General features: G+C 34.4%; 1 protein-coding gene across 1 annotated transcript in view; it reads left to right on the top strand.

Moving 5' to 3' along the window:
* The window catches only part of ASAP1 (ArfGAP with SH3 domain, ankyrin repeat and PH domain 1), a 400,440-nt gene that overhangs the window by 274,020 nt on the left and 105,199 nt on the right, over window positions 1-21,221 (top strand). Inside the window, 4 exon segments of the mRNA XM_044669204.1 lie at window positions 792-878; window positions 11,906-11,914; window positions 13,912-14,012; window positions 20,116-20,185. Coding sequence (XP_044525139.1) covers window positions 792-878; window positions 11,906-11,914; window positions 13,912-14,012; window positions 20,116-20,185 — 267 coding nt within the window.

The raw sequence follows: 21,221 nt of genomic DNA, 5'->3' as shown, positions 1-21,221 counted from the left end.
TGTAGTTGCAATACAGGCTTATTGTTCTCCTGTTAACAGTACGAGCCCTTTGACTTTCTTTGAAGAAGAAACAAAATGAGTAAATCCTTAGTTTTAGTGCCCATGATGTTGAAGGCAGGCAATATAGCATGGCTAGGAGTCCCTGTGATTGAATAATGCTCCACCATTATTTCTAATAAAATGATACCTTCCATTTATATATGCTTCTTAAAACTTAATTTGAAGCATATCTCTCTGGAAAGCTACATATTTCCAGTGATGGAAAAGAAGAGTAATATATATCTATATATATTACTCTTCTTTTCCATATATTACTCTTCTTTTCCATCACTGGTTAATATAATGCAGAATAGTAGGTAATAAATATACTTTTTTAAAAGCTATGAAAGAGCTCTACTATAGGAATTCAAATAACTTTTCTGCTTAGTGAGTAATAGGGTTCCCATTAAAAAAATTGAAAACAATGAAATAAATTCTTGGTGTTATTTTCCTGATTGTGGCTAAATAGCACTTAAGAGCCTAATTGGTCACTCAGATTAGTTATTTAGAGAAAAGGCATATCACATTATCTACTTAAGGTTACTTTAAAACATAACTGTTTGGCACATTTTGTAAAATGAGTAATCATGAGCTTACCTGTGCCATTTTTAAAAGTGGCATTGTATTACTGATTTTGATTAGTAAATTGGCACTGCCTAATAGATGTGTTTAATGAGCATTACATTGGGTTGAATTAAACAGGGCCTATGAAATGTAGAAGTAAGTAATGAAAGCAATTTCTTCTTTTGCAGATAAAGCAGACTCAGGATGAAGAAAAGAAACAGCTTACCGCACTCCGAGACTTGATAAAATCTTCTCTCCAGCTTGATCAGAAAGAAGTAGGTGACCTATGTATTCATGACTGGCTAATGGTGTATAAGTGAGAGTTACACTTTCTCAGATCTCATTTTGGTCATGGTAGAATTGGATAGTCACATACAAACTCAGAGCCAGGGTTTGTTTATCTCCAAAATCTGTTTTTAAGAAAACAGCAGTGACCACACCACCATGAGAATTAACTGTATAGCCAGAAACCCTGGGCTATTACAATAGTCTCCATTGTTGTACCCCTCTTGTTAGTGCTTCCCACGCCCTACTTTGTCCTCCCTCTTAACCAGCCACAAATTGGGACAGTACAGTTTATGCAACAGTCAGAGATGTTGGTTGTTGGTCACCTATGCCTTCCAAGTACAGGGCGTTGTGCCCACTTGTTGCCTGGAAACAGCCCCCTGGGGAAACATAGTGTTTCTTTTTCCTACTTCAGCTCATTGAAAGTACAGAAAGTTTCACATTTTGTAGATAGCCAGGAATTAAACATGTTATTGAACACAATCTTGGTTTTTAACCATCTAATAAAAAAAACTTAAAGGTAGAGTAAATATCCTAAACCTGCTTCACACAAAAATATCTTAGAGACCCTGATTTCTATATTCATGGAATTCAAGGTGATAGTCTCCACAAAGAAAATAATGAATGTAAGGAGAACTTTTGGCTGTACCCAAAGTAGGGTATGTATGTTTTGCCTTCCATAAACGTAATGGCTTTATTGTATATTTTGTTCTCCTTATGATCAGGGAAATTTGGCCAGGTTTGGAATAGAGTCTATGGCCATGGAACAGAAGAAAAATAATTTACTGATAAAGGAGGAAGACATAACATAGAACTGAATTTTAAATCACAGGATATATTAGGCCAGAAGTCATTTCTAATAAGATCACATGCTAAAAGTCGATAAATAGAAGGAATAAATTCTTCCGTTTTTCTACCTATGTTTCACAACACAATCTATATTTAAAGTCATCATCTCTTTGTATATCAGAGTGAGAAGCAGAAGAGGCAGAGATTGAGTGTCTGCTTTAATTATAATCTCAAGTATTTAAATATTAGAAGAGTAGACCTGTAGAAGAGCACTGAGATTTAGTCTGCTTAGCCTCAGAGGAGAAGAAATAGAAGAAAATTACTGGATGATTTTTCTTATTGCTATAAAGAAAAATTCCTTGCCAATTTGAGTTATACAGAAGTGGGTTGTCATGGAAGGTAGTAAGTATCTAATCCCTGAAGATTTTCATGAAGAGCCTCTACTTGTTGAGCATATTGTAAACAGATAAAAATATCTGTTTAGCTACATGTTTCCTAGATGACCTACAAGTCCCTTTCCTATTCAGATTCTATAGTATCAGGTTTGTAAATCTTGGTTTGTTAGAAGAACTACGATTTCCAATAGATGTTTATGCCCAATATCAATGATGTTTTTTAGTCCATTCTGTGCCTTCTAAAGGATCATGAGAAAGTTACAGGAAGTTAAATAGATGGTTGATACCTCCTCCTACACTGAGAATTGGGAATATATATTTAATGCTGAAAAGAAAGCAATTTTTGCCTCTAAATTTCTAAGGTACTGCTATACCATAGAAGTTTGATAAAAAATGAATATGTCCAACCATCAACTTAGTTTAGCTGCAATGATTCACAAAACAATTACACTTAGAAGTTCTTCTACCACAGCTTTTGACCCCTTTTAGAGCTTTAAGAGAAGTGTGAGGCAGCTAGATACCTGGTTTAGACCACAAAATGAGGTTGTCTAATCATCTTACATATTCACATGGCCAAAGGATTATTCCATTTGCACAAGTATTTCCTTTAAAAATGCTTTGGTTCATTCAAGCCTTTATTAGTAGTGGAAAAGTGACTTGAAATGAAAAAGAGTTATCGGATTATGAGAATCCCTCTATTCTGGGCCATCTTCTTCTATATTATTTCACTTGGTGATCTCATTAGCATCTATGGATTCAGTTACCTCTGTGTTAATGATTCTCAGTTCTATTTAACCTCTCTTCTGATATCCATTCTTGGAATCTCCAACTGCCTGTTGAACATCTCACACTGGATGTGCCACGAACATCTTAAACTCGTCATGTCCAAAACTTTATCTTTCTCCTTAAACTTACATTTCCCCTACTTCTTCTTATTCCTGAAGATATCATTCTCCCAGTGACCCAGGCTTGCAACCTAAGTATCATCTTTGACTCCTTTTTTCCACTCTTCAGACCTAATCTGTTGCCAAATCCTGTCATTTTTAACCTGAATTACTACAATAAGCCAGCTGGTGGATCCCCCTGCCCCAAGCCTCTTCCCCCATCCTCCTCTCAGCTGCCAAAATGATCTTCCTAAAAGATGTCTCGCCATGTCATTCACCAACCCCACTCCCCACTCAGTAAACTCCACCAGCTCCCTATTCCCTTCAAAATCAAATATAAAATCCTCTTTTTGATCTATAGCCCTTTCATAATCTATAGCCTTTTAGGTTATAGTACACTTTACCAACCACCACCACCCCCCAACATACTCTGTGATCGAGTGACCCTGACCTCCTTGCTCATCCTCTTACAAGACATTCCATCTCCTGACTTTGGGCATTTTCAGTAGCTGACCCCTTTGCCTTGAATGTTCTACCTCCTTATCTCTATCTCCTAACTTTTCTGGCTTCCTTCAAGTTCCAGCAAAAGTCTTACCTCTTATAAGAAGCTTCTCTTTATCCCCACTTCTGTTGATTATTTCCAATTTATCTGGTATATTTTGTTGATATATAGTTTTCATGTTACCTCTCCCATTACATTGTTTGTTTCTTTAGAGCATAGACTGACTTTTGCCTTTGTGTGTTTGTTTGCCTAAAAGCATTAGTACCTAGAATATGGTAGAAACTTAATAAATGATTGAACTAGAAGAGACCTTAGAGGTCATTTCACAAATTAAGAAACTGAAGCCCAAGGAAGTTAAGTGACTTGCTTGTGATCACTTAGGTCCTTTGACTCCAGATCCTAAGACAGCTAGTAGCCCAGGGTATAAGGCCCTAGACTTGAAAAAAGAAGACCTCAATTCAAAATATTCTTTAGACTCTTACCACTTTTGTGACCTTGGACAAATCATTTAACCTCTCTAGTCCTCGGTTTCCTCCCTATAAAATGTTGATAATAGCACCTACAGGGCTGTGGTAAGGATCAAATGACATAACTTTCATAAAGCACTTTGCAAACCTTAAAACAATATATAAATGCTAGCTAATGTTGTTATTGTTGTTATTATTACCATTGAACCATATTGGAAAAGACCTGCATCTGAATCTTGGCTCCAATATTTACTGATTTATGACTATGATAACATTAATTAACCACCCTGTCCTCACTTTCCTTGTGTCTAAGATAGGAATCATAGTATTTGTACTAACTATCTTCCCAGTGTTGTTTTAAAAAAAAGCACTCTGAAACCTTAAATTCCTATAGAAGTAGGAGTTATTATGGTTGTTATTTATAAAAGTAAGTGATTCTAAGTAACTTGTAGAGACTGGCATAAACTGCTAGCTATCTTTAAAAACATATAGCATTAGTTTATTGTACTTTTTGTTGAGTACCTTTTACATGCTTAAAACTATATTAGACATTGGGATGCAATACTGAAACAATCCTATAACCTATAATTCAGGATCCTTCTCTCTTCTCTCAAAGGACTCTTAGTTCACAAAGGCTGAGTATAATCCTAGAGGTCTGACATATCAGGACTTATATCTCTTTGGCTTACTGTCCCCACTAAAACTTGCTCCAGAAAAGTTTTCCCATATACTAAAGGTAGAGTTGATGCCTAGGTTTCCTCAGATATAAGGAAAGAGGTCCCCTGTTCCCATTTAGCTATTGAGAGTACTAAATGAATATTAGTCAGGTATGAGGTAGTTTTAATCTCCCTTGCATGAAAAAAATAATTGCAAAAGACAAAAGGACTCAGGAGCCCATAAATAGATGTATAAAATCTATAAACACTCAAATATCCCACTCTTTCAGCCCCAAGAACAAGGAGAATTTGGAGATGTATTTCAGAAATATATAGACATTTTCATATAATCCCTTTTGCCATAAGGTCGTAGACATTACCTTCAAAATCATGTGACTTAGATTTCCTTTAGGACGTATACATATTTTAGGGCTACTAAACAAACATTCCCTCTTCATCAGACTTGCACTGTCTAAATAGCTTTGCTATTCAGCTCTCTGAATTGACTTTGCTCTCCAAATAGGATGCTTTTCAGCAACTTTCTTGCCTTTTTCTTTCTCCAAGAGGCATTCTGCATTCTAGAAGATATGGTGCTCAAAATCTCAAAATTCAAAGGTGGAACTCATTTCTCAGATCAAATAGAAATGCATATATCTGATTCTGCCATGTGCTTCTGCTACAAGTTGCCATCAGATTGTTCTTGGGTTGAAGGCTGTAGGAAAGGAAGAAATTCCTTTCCCACAGCTTCTAGATATATTCTGAAAGAAAATACAAAATGAAAAGGCATTTTTCAAGAGAGCAAGAGATGGATCTACTCCCTTTTATAGGTAGAGGAAGCTGATTTTCAGTCAGTTATCAGTAGGTAGGACAAGTTTCTGATATGTGACAAGTCAGTATGGAGAAAGCAAAAATGATCACATTCCATGTGAAGGTGCCCACTGTGCTTAGCTTCAAACAATGAACCTTTAATTTATGAGGTCAATGGAAGAGTTCGTCAAATTGATTAGTGATTCCTTGGTCACTTCCACTAACTCTCCAACAGATATGTGATTTCATTGACCCGGACATTCCCTCCAACTATGAAAATTATAATCCATCTCTTCTTATTCATCTTCAGTTCTTGTCCTTGTCCTCCTATGTGTGCTGCACGGAGTTTACCCAATATGCTGGTGCAATTCCTTATTTTCTTTTGATAATCAAAAGAATACTAGTGTAGCATATAGATTCTCCAAAGTTGTCTCTCATTCTTGCTACATGATTAGTCCATCTTTTTTATTCATACATTTTTTTAAACCCTTGTACTTCGGTGTATTGTCTCATAGGTGGAAGAGTGGTAAGGGTGGGCAATGGGGGTCAAGTGACTTGCCCAGGGTCACACAGCTGGGAAGTGGCTGAGGCCGGGTTTGAACCTAGGACCTCCTGTCTCTAGGCCTGACTCTCACTCCACTGAGCTACCCAGCTGCCCCCTATTCATACTTTTTTATGACACCCTTTATATCACTTCTCAATAATTCTTTCTTTGAAATGTGTTACGCCTTGATCACATCCATTGTGCAGCTCTCTATTGCCCTTTAGGTAATCTATTTTTCATTTCTATTCTTTAGCATTTTTAGTGTTTCATGTCTTATAGCCATACAATAAAACTGGTATTTAAAAGATCAGCTTTTACTTCAGGGAAGAGCTTGGGGGAGTCATTAAAAGAACTTTGCCCCAAGGCAATATAAACAACTTTCTTCCTCCTGTCTGATTCCAGGCAGTGTTCATCTATGATAACTATACTCATGGATGAGCTCTACAAGTTTTCCATAAAATTATGTCAGAGTCTGGATGATAAGTAGTCTTCTTCCACTTGGCTTTTCCTATGTGGATAGTTGGACTAAATTTTTGAAAGTGATTATAGAAAAGCAGCATAAGGTCAGCACAAACAGAGCATCTTGAAGAACTCCCCATCTCTACCGGTGTTCTTAACCTTTTTTGTGTCATGGCTCATTTGAAAATCTACTAAAGTTTATTGGCATCTTAAAATAACATTTTAAATGTTTCGAATAGAACAGAGGATTACAAATGAAACCAATTATACTGAAAAACAATTTGGGTAGCCTGGTGGTTCCGAGTATAGAGTGCTGGCCCTAAAGTCAGGAGAACCTGAGTTCAAATATGACTTCAGACATACACTAGCTGTGAGACCCTGGGCAAGTCACTTAACCCTTTTTGCCTTAGTTTCCTCATCTGTAAAATGAGCCAGAGAAAGAAATGGCAAACCACTCCAGTATCTTTGTAATGAAAACCCAAAATGGGGTCACAAAGAGAGTTGTACACTACTGAAATGACTAAACAACAGTAATTTTGGGGGCAGCTAGGTGTCTCAGTGGATTGAGAGTCTAACCTAGATACAGAGGTCCTGGGTTCAAATTTGGCCTCCGATACTTCCTTACTGCATGGCCCTGGACAAGTTACTGAACCTTCATTGCTTAGCCCTTACTGCTCTTCTGCCTTGGAATTAATACACAGACAGTATTGATTCTAAGATAGAAGGAGAGGAGAAGAGAGAGACACAGAGAGACAGGAAGAGAGAGACAGAGACAGAGAAAGAGAGAGAATTAGATTCCAGTTTAAAAACCTTTGATTTATGCAAATTTTTTGAGTTAAAAAGAAGTAAAAAATGAAAAATGCCTTACCCTGACCTGAAGAACTTTAAATCTTATTTGGGAAGCAAGACTTATACGCAGGAAACAATCAAAGCACAGTGCAATAGGATATCTAATCAAGACAAAATTATGTGGTTCCTATTACAAGTGCTAGTAAAATAAAGGAAGGGAAAGATCAGTGTGGCTTGGAACATTTTTGGAAGAATTCATGAAAGGAAGCAAGGCTTGAGCTAGACCTTGAAGGATAACTGGGATTTGGAGGGGCAGAAGAGGAAAAATAGGAAGCTATAGGAATGAGGAAAATGTAAGTTGCTGAGAATAGTTCTCATGAAAGGAAGCTTTACTTGTTATAAATTCAAGTTTATAGGGCTAGTATATGTACCTTGTTTTATATAACAGATAGCTTCCTGAAAAGTTGTATAAATCACATTTTATAAATGGAATTATGTTTTACCTGTACACTAAGAGATCCCTGGTTGAATTCTTTATATACTTTGTCACTAAAAATATTCAGATAGAAAAGACCTCAGTGATACATCAGAATAGTTAGAAATTGGAATCCCAGATTTTCTTTCAGCCAAACTTTACATGTTGAAATATTCAAATAAGTTTTGATTGTCTTTTGGCAGATGGTCTACTCAGTTAATAATCTCAGGCATTAGTAATAAACCAAAACTTTAAAAAATGTTTAAACCTAATTAGTACATAACTATTTTAAGAGTCTGAAAAATGCTATTCTGAATAATCATGTTCCAAGTCAAATTTAGTATCTGATAATTCATCCTACAAACTGAATGTGCTTCTTCCTCAAATCCATCTTTTAAAATCTTTCAAGTCTCAGCTCAGGTGCCAAGATAGTACCCAACTCTTCTCTTTAACCTTTAGTTGCTGGCACTACTAAGCCCCAACCACAATAACCTTGTATTAATTCTCATCTATGCATATGTACTCAATAGAACCTATTTTCCTTGAAAGCAAAGACTATTTCTTTGATTTTTTTGCCATAGTTCCAACAAATCTGCAATATTCATTGCGTCCCCTATTAAAATGGAAGTTACTACTTTTGCACATATTCAGTGCCTAATTAATGTTTTTAATTGATTCGCTATTGATTGATTGCTAGCAGTGAGTACAATATGTGGTTTCACAGTTTCATTCATCCATTCATCATTTATGAGATAGCTACATTGTACAAGGACTCTACTAGGAAGTAGAAAAGATACTTAGATATTGGATGGCTCTTGCTATCACAGTGGTTACAATCCAGTTGAAATAAGATAGTGTGCATAGATAATTATAACACAAATTAGAGTACAGATATTAAATGAGAGGAATTCTTGGAGTACAAAACTATACAGTCAGATGAAGAAGAGATAATACTTAGGGAATCAGAAAAGATTTCGTGAAAAAGAAATACTTAAATTTGCAAGAGGGCCCCTTTATAAAACTCCATACCATAGGTTAGAAATTCTAAACTCCACTAGAAAATCCTGTACTTTAAAAAAATAGAGTTCCGTAGGGAAAGACGAGAAACACTTATTCTCCATTAAGACTATTAATTTGAATTCACATGCAGCTTTAAAACTAGAGATCCCAAGCATAACAATTGGTCCATTAGTTTATTACATTTTCCAACCGAGAAAGTAATACTAATGGTTAGATAGCATTACTAATATAAGTGAGGAAATGGAAATCAAGATTTGTGCTCCAGTTGTCTTCTATCATGACTGGCACTTTGTAAACACCATGCTGTGCATCCTTGGCTGATGTTGCTGAGATGACCAAATGTCTCTTAGGGCTTAGCAAAGTTGAACATTTCCTTTAGCCCAGACTTTCTTATTGAAGAACATTTTTTTAATTTGCATTTCTATTTACTGAAAGCCTATTTTTTCTTAGCAAAAGGATTAAGAATGACTTTTCACCCCTTCCATTAAAAAAAAAAGTTTAAAGCTAAGAATTCCCTGAGAACCTGATGTTCATGAAAGGAAAAACAAAAACGACACACCATCATTTAAAAGTACCAGATTGCTGAATAGGTTGAATGGCCCTCATTTCTCAAAATACACAAATAATTATTGGTATTGCTTTTCTAGGCTATAAAGCCATTAGTAGTTAATTTAAGAGAGTTCATGCCAGGAGGCTTTGGATTTATTGCTTCTATCCTGCCCAAAATTAACAGACAAGTTCCAGAAAACAAAGCCTGTCTTTTGGTTACTTTGTTCTCTTTAGAAGAATGTTGAGAAGTGCATTTACAATTAATGTTTCTGTTAGTTGACGATACAAAGAACACTTGGTTATATTTGATATTCAGAAATCAACATTTTATTTAGAGCATTAATATTCTAAAGGCACAAAAGATCTGTCTTGGACATAAACAAATATTATAGTTTACAGTTTCTGATAGAACTTCAGAGTAGGAAGGGACTTCCAAGTTCATTTTATCTATGTTTTTAAGCCTGAGTCCCTTCATAAACATTTCGACTAGTAGTCATTTGGGCTTTCCATGAACATCTCCCCTTGATAGATAGAAGGGAGCTAATGAGTTACAAAGGCCATTCCATTTGTGAACAACTTTTATTATCAGGATGTTTTTCCTTATACTGAGCCGAACTCTTACCTTCCATGTCTCCATTGATGGGTCCTGCTGCTGTCCTTTTAGTACCAAGTAGAACAAGTTTGATGCAATATGCAAGTTTTGTGAAGGAAATGAGGGCATCTATTTATAACACATAGGATTCTGTTCAGGGTGTGGAGAGAAAGGAGGAATAGCACACAGATGTTATAGATATACAATTTTAAACTATTCAGATGCAGGGAATATGTTGAGGGGGTGTTATTAGAAAAAAGAGAAAATATTTTTTCTGAGAGAAGGGAACCTGCTTTAAAAGGTACTAATAACCAAGGAGTATTTAGAAATTTATTTAATTGCTTGGGAGAAGATGAAATTGGCAAAGATATTTACTAAATTCAAATATACATTCAAGTATGATTCATATGAATTTGTTAGATTTAAAGTGTTATCATTAGATTTCTTTATCATCATACCTCCTTTGCCCCTACTGCCTCATTCATAAATATCCATTTTTCTTGTTATCAGAATAAGTTTCTACTTCTGTAAAAGAATCTGTATCTCTAATAGAATGTTAGGGCTAGAAAAACCTTCATGATTCTTTATAGTCCAGTTATCACTTAGGCTTACTAAGAGTGATACCATCAATTAAGATCAGCCTTACAGGAATTCTTAACTCTTTTATTCCTTTTTCCTATTGTATCCCTATTACATCTTTTACTGAGAAAAACTGCTACATATCCAGGTTGAATGCATAACTTAAAACTATAAAAACTATATGAAAACTAGAGGGCAATAGTTCTTATTACAACTGCCAGTTCCAACTCTCATTCCTTTATGGGCTTCTTGAAACCCCCACATTACTTCAGCCAAGCAGTTGAGCTGAAGAGAATCAGGGACATATTTTCTCTAGAAAACTCTTCTAAAAGAAGTATTCAAGTGAGATCTTAAATGCTGTAGGTTCAATTTTCATGTAGAATATGCCATCAGCGCTCATCCACCTAATAGAGAAAAGTAGTAATATGATTGATTCTAAATATTACATGCAAAAATAATTTCTATTTGATTCTGAAACATAGTTCAGAATATATATGTGTGTGTGTATTGTATATGTATATATAATGTATATATATACACACACACAGAGAGATATTTTGTCTTCTTAAATACTTTTTGACTGTGCTATTAAAGTTTCTTTGTATTCTTGGAGAATACATAGATTGGATCTAGAGGTAGGAAGCCATTGAGGCATTATGAGGCATTAAAAAAATACATATATATATATATATGTATATATATCGTAAGCTACATATACCAGTGATTAATCAGTAGTGGACTTTATTTCCTACATTAATCTACCTTCACCTTTTCAACATCAAGAAAAGATATCCTATATTTATTTTTAAAAAGCAAAGAAGCCTTCTCCTGGTATTATTTTTAACTGTCGTTGTTCTTAGAATCAATACTGTGTATTGGTCTCAAGGCAGAAGAGTGGTAAGGGCTAGGTAATGGGGATTAAGTGACTTGCCCAGGGTCACACAGCTGGGAAGTGTCTGAGGCCAGATTTGAACCTAGGACCTCCCATCTTTTGGCCTGGCTCTCAATCCACTGAGCCACCCAGCTGCCCCCTGTCATTGGATTAAAAAACAAAAAACAAACAAAAAAAAACTTGTGCTTCTGACTGGTGTTTTGTTTTTATTGTGTTTGTATTTATGGTTTTTTTGCTTGTCTGTTTTTGTGGCTGGGTTCACATTTCTTACATTAAGGTTCATGAACCACTTTGGTAAAACAAATATTTTCAGATTGTTTCTTCGATCAGATTTTTTTGTATTCCTATTTGGTGAGTTGGAGTTGAGGATGAAGTCCTACAAATCTATTGAATTCTGTTTTTGTTAGTCCATAAGGGAAAAAATATAATATCTCTAAGGAATATGAAAATAAAATGGGTTATGACTGAGGTTTTTGGTTAGTTCGTTATAAAGGTGTTTTCAATATGCATTAATAAGAGGATACTACATATAATCATTGGGGAATTAAAAAAATTAATTCTCTTTTCAAATTCTTTGCTTTTTCTTTCCTCTGTTGCTTCTGCCTTTCCCGATCGAAGTCTAGGAGAGTAAGTCAATATTTTTTGTGAGCCTTTATTTTTCTATTGATATTTCTGTCATCAAATTTCTTGTTCTTTTATGAAAGATTGTTTCTCTGTTTCTTTCATTTTCCTGAAGGATATTTGTATTAATTCAATGGTGGGGAAGAGGAAATGCTGTTATAACATCAATCCAGATGTCGATGTAAAATTATACTTATTTATAGATGTGTAAATTATGCATAAGGAATTCTAACAGTCATTGAATCATAGCATGTTCAAGCTGGAAGGGAGCTTAAATGTCAGTTAGTCCAACCTTTTGTGAGGAATGTGAGGCTCAGAAAGGACTGAAATGCCAGGTCTAGGGCCCAAATTTCCTCACTCGGTTTTTATCAGTGCTCATTATACTGTATTAGAACTTCCCATGTGTTTGGATTTATTCACTTTTTGTATTTAGACTTTCATTCCTGAAATATTCAGTCAACATTTATTGCTTAATTATTGTCTGCTGGGTTAAGAGCATTGTTCTAGGCTCTGAGAGAATTGTCAAATTTAGTTAAAGACAAAATTTTTGCCTTTTTGGAAGTCACAGTGTAGTAGAATTCTTACAGAACCCCTTAATAGACTTAACTACAAATGACTGAATGTTAGAATGTAGAAAGATCTTAGGAATCTTCTAGTCAAACTTCCTTCCTTTCATAGCCAAGGAAACTGAGACCCAGATAGATAAATTAAATTACCCAAGGTCAAACAAATAAGTAGCAGTGAGAACTTGAATCCAGATCTCCTAACTCTAAACCCAGCATTCTTTCCATATCCTTTGGAATGATATGCCTTTGCCATTTTATTAAACCTATTGCCACCTTTCAACTAGAAAGCAAATATAGATCTTTCTCCTTTTGTCATGGATTCTCTTGTATTTGTATTTCTTATTTCTAAAGTTTTTTTAAGAAAGCAATTTCTAAATGTCTTTTATAGCATCATTACTTATGAAACACAATTTTGTGGAAAAGATTCTGAATTACTTAAGTTATTTTTACTCAAGTGACTTTCACTAAATGCAGCTTTTGTAATGGGGTGTTGTTTGTAGGAGAAGAGATAAAATTTTCTAAATTTTAAAAAAATTTCCAGGTTCATAACATTTTTAAGGGTCCATAGATATTTCACCAACCCTTTTTTCCACTGCCTCTTTTACAGAGATAGCGTTGGCAGTGCTAAGTAAGCACGAATAGTCTAAAAATATAGAATTACTTTCATTTATTTTCTTTTTTTGAGTTATAGTGAAATTAAACATATCTTAAAGGAGTGGAAAAGCTCCAAATTATACATCAGGAGAACTGGTCTCATATCAATCAATCAATAAGGAAGACCTTTTGTGTGTCAGGCATGGTACTAAGGGCTAAGGATACACAGAAAGTCAAAAGATAATCCTAGCTCACAAGAAACTCATAGTCCAGTGAGGTAGACAACATGCAGAAAAGTTTGTACAAATAGGATATAGGCAGAATATATTGTTGGTAATTAATAGAGTGAATGCACTAGCATTAAATAAGATCTACCACCTATACTTTCTTTTATAGAACACTTTATATAAATTGCATTCCTTATAACAGCCTTACGCGATAAGTGGGGAAAGTATTATTGATATTGAGCCTTTATTATTATTATTATTATTATTATTATTTTAGATGAAAACTTAGGGTTCCAAAAGTTTAGGGACTTAAGGACACAGGTGGCAGTTTTCAATCCAGACCTAGTTACCCCTAGCCTAATAATCTTTTCCCAAAAGTACATTGCCCTAAGTTTAGGTCAGGCAAATTTCCCTGCTCTGATTCTCAATTTTATCATCTGGAAAATGAGCAGACTTGCCTGGATGCTACAGTCTCAAAAGTCTTTCCCCAAGCCCAACAGTTAATGTGTATGTGTTTAATGTGGAGCAAGTGGGTATGTTGTAGCTGAACTCGATGGTGCCAAAGCATTTGAGTTGTTTGTAATTTTTCTTTTTTTCATGGTTTCTTCTTACACAGGATTCCCAGAGCAGGCAAGGAGGGTACAGTATGCATCAGCTTCAGGGCAATAAGGAGTATGGCAGTGAGAAGAAGGGTTATTTGCTAAAGAAGAGTGATGGGTATGTATGAAGAGTCATTGTGTATGTGTGTATGTTACAAGACTCATATGTCAGCAGATGTGTGATCTTACCAAAGTGAGTACTTCCTCTAGTTGTGCCAGTCAGAACCTATCCATACTGTTTCATCCTGTATGCATTTTTTTTTGTCCATGCCCTCTTAGAAGTTTTCCAAAGGCATCCACTTTCCATTTGGGGGTCTTACTACATATTCTTCACACACACACACACACACACACACACACACACACACACACACACACACACACACACATTTTTAAGTTTGTTAAAGGAGGAAAGCTTATGTTTACCTCATCAATATTTAGTGTCCTAAGGTAAATCATGGTTGAGAGGACCAAGTAACTGAAAAAGTATTGGTAGGTACCATGAAAAAAATATGATATTTAATAACAGAGCTTTTATATGCACAAACATTCAGTAAAACTTATTTAGCAAGACTAAGATTCAAGTTATAAATCAAGAAATTCAAAAGGCCAGCAAAACCAGGTAGATTCCTTTTTATCTCAGGGGATGGACGAAGTGAGACAATTGGTTTCATGGTTTACTAGTTCAAACTCATTCTGCTCACTTAATACAACCTCTTTACACTCAGAGAAGGTTTTGGTAGTACCAAATTATTATGGCTTTTATATTGTCAGTGTACATTGCCATTCTCTTTGTTTTAAGTATATTTTCAGATTTTAAAAATAAAACATAATAGTATATATACTCTAATTAAAAGTCTTATTTTCTTTCTAGAAACAGTGGACAACTAGGAGAAAATTAATTCATTTGACAAACCTTTGCATCCCAAGATAGAGTAAGAACCGTATCTGCAAGGCAATAATATATACATTTTTTCAACAAAAGACTAATACATTAGAGAAAGATTTTAGGAAAATTACCCTGGCTGGATTATAAGGAAAAAGAATAAAAGTCAAGATACCAGTCATAATTCAAGACACATTTCCCCTTCTAAGAATCCAAATTAGAGAAATGGTGATTATAGGTAGGAAATTTCTCAATGACTATAATAAACTGTAAAGATTTGCCTTAAAAAACTCACTATTATCATATTATCATAGTGGAGTAAGAGCTCTTCAATTAGTCATTCCACATAATGATAATTGCTATCATAATATTTAGTATTACTTAAATTAACAAGCAGGTTGGTGATACAGTACATAGATCATTGGTCTTGGAATCAGAAAGTCCAGATTTCAAATCTGACCTCAAACACTTAACTAGCTGTGTGTCTCTGGGCAAGTCATTTAATGCTTGCCTGCACAAAAACTGCTGAAAGGAATGCCAGACTATTCCAGTATATTTGCCAAGAAAAAATTGGTCTTTGAGGTCACGAAGAGTCAGACATAACTGAACAACCAAACAACTAACAAAAAATTACCCTCAACAAAAATAGGTTCATAATAAAGTATTTATTAATTCCCATTTTCCAGAAAGGAATACATGTTCTTTGAATATTAATCAATGAGTGATGGAAAAAAGGATTATAGGACCATAGATTTTGATATGAACATTAGACATTATCAACAATGTCCAAAATTGTATTATGCACAAAATAAGTGTCAGAGCGAGAATTTGAACTTAGATCCTCAGAATGGCAATCAGTTCTTCCACTAGTGAAAATCAAATTCTTAATAGAATGTCTTCTTCTTGCATATTTTGCTGTCATTTTTGAAGAAAAATGAAGAAATTGAATATCCCATACATAAACTTTGGATCCATTAGTTAAGTACTCAGTTATCAGAAGTTTAGAAAGTTTGTGTTGTTGACTTTCTTTTTCAGGCTTTATATCAATATCATCTAGTGTAGTAACTTCAACCTTTGGTTGGTAAAACTCTAAATCTATCTTCGCTTTTCTCAGGTGAGGTGGCAAAAATTCTTAAATTTCTCAAAGTAGAAAAATTAACTAAAATTAGTGTTTAAAACAAGTAATCTAGCAATTGTGTCTATCTAAATGAAGTAAGGATGAGTACTTAATCAATATTTATTGAATTTCATTGCATTAGCATGAAGAGTTCTTGGTGCCTGTTCATGAAATGAACACCACACAAACCATTTGTTCCTGCCTGTTCTGTGGGACTCCTGTCTGTATCTTCCCATAAGGTCTTTCCAGGGAATCTACACCACATATCAGAGACTTTCCCTAATTTCTCTTGGCATGTGACTAGCCTGTCATTCCTACCATATAAGGGATATGTATAATATCAAAAAAACAAAGGATTGCACAACTGCAAAACGATTTTTAAGTATTGCTCTAAGACATGAAAAAGGCAAGTTATTAGGTAACCAATCAAATTTTGAACTTATCATCCTTTGGCTTAGAATTTAGAAACAATGAATGTGTTACCCATTTCAATGAGGAAGCACGGATCAACTCAGAAAGATTCATGCCAACAAAATACTCCCTCTTAGGTTCATTTTAGTCATGAGAAGAAACCAAGTGCATGTACAACTGTTTGAAAATACTTAATACCAACCTGAATACATGTATGCCCATTTTTTGTATATTATTTATTCAAATTTTCCACTAATCCTCCATTGGAAGTAAACTTTGCCAACATATTGGAGATATTCTCTTAAAGTATCTACATACCAATGTGACACTTAGCCCTATACTGTCTCATTTTGTTTTTTAATCAATGTTGTGGCTAAAAGTATGACTGGGGGGCAGCTATGTGGCTTAGTGGATTGAGAGCCAGGCCTAGAGATAGGAGGTCCTGGGTTTAAAGCTGGCCTCAGGCACTTCCCAGCTTTGTGACCCTGGGCAAGTTACTTAACCCTCATTGCCTGCCCTTACCACTCTTCTGCCTTGGAGCCAATACACAATATTGACTCCCAAACTGAAGGTAAAGGTTCTATAAATAAACAACTAAATAAATAAATAGAAGTATGACTGGCATATTCTTCAAATTTGCAAGAGGATATCAAGTCTCTTTTGTGGTTTATACATATGTACACACACACACACACACCCCTATGTACATATCTCTATGTATACATATATCCTGAGTTCTTAATCTTTTGGGTCTTGGACTCCTTTGATAATCTGATAGAATGTGTGGATTTCTTCTTAAAATATTTTAAGTACATAAAAATGAGACAAATAGGAAAACCAATTAGAGTGAAATACCATTATCAAAATATTAGAAATAAAACAAATTCCTGGACCCTCTTATCTATAGGATGTTTTGGGGCTACTCCTTGTACATCTAGGAATCAATCAAATAATAAAGAAATGTGAAATACATGTATTCTCTGAAAGGACTAAAAGCAACATCTCATGGGATCACACAATTTAAGAATTATAAAGGGCTTAAAATGGCCATTTAGTCAAAACTACATACTAAATGATTCCCATTAACATATAACAAGTGTTCAAGCCAGACTCTACTGAAGTCCTCCAGTGAGTAAGCCACCTCTTAAAGCAAACCATTATTAAACGTGTGGGCACTTCCAATTTTTAGGAAGTTTTTCCTCACATCAAAAATATATTTTTATTTTTTGTAATTTATACCCATTGTCCCTAGTTCTTTAGAACTAAATCTTTTTCATAAAATAGTCCTTCGGAAATATGAAGTTAACTTTCATTTCTCTCCTAAGGCATCTGTTCTCTAGGATAAACATACTCTCAGTGCCTTCAAACTGATCTTCATATGACATGAGGCCATGTACCATCCATCCTCTTTGTTCTCCTCTGGACATTCTCCAACTTCTAAATGTATTGAAACCACAGCTCCCAGAAATGAACTCAATATTCTAGATAAAGTCTCTGGAGGTTATGCTTCATTTATTGCAGCTTAAGAGTAAATTAGCTTTTTTGGCTGCCATGTTGCATTGCTGATTCATTTGAGTTTATTAAGACCAGTAAAACTGCATTTTAAGAGCAATCTTATATTTGTGAAGTTGTTTTTTTCTTTTTGTAGCCAAATTCAAAATAAGAATATTTCACATCTTCTATTTTGGTTTCCTCAGACAGATCTCATTTTTCTTTCTATTGGAAATATTTCCTTTGTATCCAGAATTTTATTCATGAGAATATCCTATTCCTCCTGGAATGACTGTCTTGTAACTCTTTAGCCATGTGAACTTACATATTTTTCTCTGAACCCATTAAAAGATGCTTTACAAAAATATAGGTTTCTTTTCAGACTTTGTCTGGATTTTCTCTCCTCTATCACAAACTCTAGAAAGGAATGTTTACTCCTCTCCAGAGTTCCCATTAGTCCCATTCTCAGTAACCAGTATCTTCCTATTAGTGATCAGATCCAGAATAGAATGTCTCTTTATTGATCCCTCCATATTTTGAAAGGTGACTTGCCTGTCACTAAGACAAGTCAAGAAATTATTTGCTATCTTGCTTTTGGTAGAGAAAGAGCTCCAGCTACTTTTTGGATAAATAAATTCTTCCATTAGTGGTATGTTATATATTTGTGCCATGTGTGCCATGTGTGCTATTTATTTGTTTCTCAAACTCTTCCTTTTTATGTTCAGGAAGTTTGTAATATTTTCCAATGACAAAAATCACTTACATTTTCCTTTTACTGATCTTCATTCAACTATTTTCCATCATACTCTCTTCCTCCATCTCCCCTTTTTCCTACTTTTTCTATACTGTTTATCCTTTGAAAGCTATATGATCGATTCATTAGTTTTATCAAAGTCTCAAATTTGCCTCCTTGATATGGAATTTTTTCTTGATCTTTATTGCCTAAAGTTAGGGTATTTGAGTATAGACATTGAGGCAATGGTATTTTTTATATTACTATCTTCTTTCTTGCCATTTGTGTCTTGTAAACTTCCAAGTATCTCAACTGTTATCATTTATAGTTATGTCCTATAGCATCTAGCTTGAAGACATACGTATACAATCATATCTCAATGCAAGATTGTATATACATATCTATGTCTATTTAAGTCATGGATACAGATATATAGATATCCACTCAGTGGATAGATTGCCCAATTCGGTAGACATGATTAAAAATTAGTAAACAACAATAAAAAGTGGAACATATACATTTCTAAATTACATATTAGAAAGATTAATTTTAAGGATCTCATTCTCATAAGAAAATATTCCAAACTCAACTGTATCTTGAGTACTCCTTGCCAATTAATGACTATAAACTCCTTGCAAGACAGAGTTTGGTAGTGTGTTTAATTTCACATTGGTCACTCTATATCATATTTTTAATTCCCTCTATAAAGTATTACAAGGAATTGACAAAGCTGAAAAGCTGCATCAAGAAGACAGAATTTCCTATCCTCAAGATATATTTAAAATGTTTGTGGTAATAGATTTAAAGGACTTTTTTTAAAGTTACACATAAAATGAAATTGTTGTAGGTGTTTGTAAAAACAATTCATTGCAGTGCCATCCCCATGTCAATAATAGGGCTTCCTGATACATTCCGTCACTGTTCCTTAAGTGATAGGGAAAATGTAAGTTGATAGATTCATTACTATTACATGTGTACAGATATAGAAAAACCCTCCAGTGCTTTTTAAACCATTAAGATTAGAACTAATTAGAGTAAATAAACCTCTCACTGGGTAAAAAATATTTCTTTTGCCTTTACTCAACTTTTAATGTCATCACAACAAAGTTCTCAAATTCTGTTTCAAAAATATTTATTGTCTTCTACTTTATAAGTATTGATAAATAACTTTACATCTAAATTACTAATAACTCTTTCTAGTAGCCTGACATATAAGATTGTTTTAAAAGTTTGCAAGTATTTGTTATGACATATATATCATCTCTGGATCCATATAAAAGTAGACTACTGTCTCAGGATAACTGAATAAATGTATATAAATAGGCACTTTGTTTTAAGCTCTTATCATATGCCATACACAGTGCTAAGTACTACCCTGAGACATTATTGTCTATCTAGAACCTGACTTATATTGTACGTCCTGTCTTACTTTAATATCTGTCACCTATGATAATGGAGGAAAAACTATAATGTATGTTTTTTAGAAAATCCTGTACGGTATAGCTCTGTCCAAAGCAAATTGGTGTATTGGTTTTTTTTCCCCTATTGTTAATAAATTATTCCTTTGTTTGACTAACCTTTAGGCTTCGGAAAGTATGGCAAAGAAGAAAATGCACTGTAAAAAATGGAATTCTGACCATATCCCATGCAACAGTAAGTAAACATTGTTAGTTTATTCTAGCTCATTTATCATATTTCCTATCTAAAACACTGTAGGCATGCAAAGATATTATGAAGTAATCACCCTGCAATTCATTATTAAAATATTAGTTTAAAGACAAGTGGGATCCATTCTTTTTAGAGTATTATTGATGAAAAGCAGGATTGTTACTTTAAAATCTGTTTATTGTCTTTTTTTTTGTCTTTTTTTACATTTCACCCTAAATTTTTTTTTGTTCATTTTAACTAGATCTGCTATTTTTTTTTTACTTTCTTATTGTAAAAATAAAATTAGGGCGAGTAATGCAAGGCACAAGGAATACTAAAGAGACTCTTATTTATGAAAAATAAACAATTTATTTAAATATATATATGAGAAAAAGGATTTCTAATTCTAAGGGATTCTAACTCCACCCAAATAAACTCCCAGGTCCCGCAAGAAACCGCTTCTCCTGTGGTTCACAGGCTATGTTAATCCTCCCTGATCTAACTAACCAAATTTATACTATTCTAAATAAACCTAACTACTATAACTCTTAACTTCACCTTAAAATTACAAAGATAATGAAGGCTAGCTGGCTGAGTCTCCACAAGAATCAAGTTAAGATTCTGAGCCTTAACAGACTCAGAGTCCAAACCAAAGACCAGGTTTTGTTTGGTCTTTTCAGAGTTTAACCAGTCTATAATCAGTACCAGATAAATGAATAATGTTTCCCAAGTTGGAAAAGAAAACACTCCACTCCTTCAAGTCTTTCACTCAGACAGAGATAGAGAAAGGCAAAGATGTTACCTTCTCAAGCCCTGAGAGACAAAAGAAGTTGCATGTGGCTCTATCGACTGCCAGAAGCCACTCCTGGAATGCCACACCCAGAGAGTGTAACTGTCATAGAATAATGGTTATAACTGCCAACATTTGAAATTAACACTCTCTCTCAGCTCTGCTTGAAACTCCAATTCTTTCTCAAGCCAGTTTCTCTAATTCTTATCTCTAAACTAATAAAGTAATACTTATTTTCTAATATCATCCTTA

Source organism: Gracilinanus agilis, chromosome 1 (genome assembly GCF_016433145.1).
Source record: "Gracilinanus agilis isolate LMUSP501 chromosome 1, AgileGrace, whole genome shotgun sequence".
Classification (NCBI taxonomy): Eukaryota; Metazoa; Chordata; class Mammalia; order Didelphimorphia; family Didelphidae; genus Gracilinanus; species Gracilinanus agilis.
The sequence above is the reverse complement of the archived record's forward strand: the minus strand, read 5'-3'. Positions and strand labels throughout refer to the sequence as shown.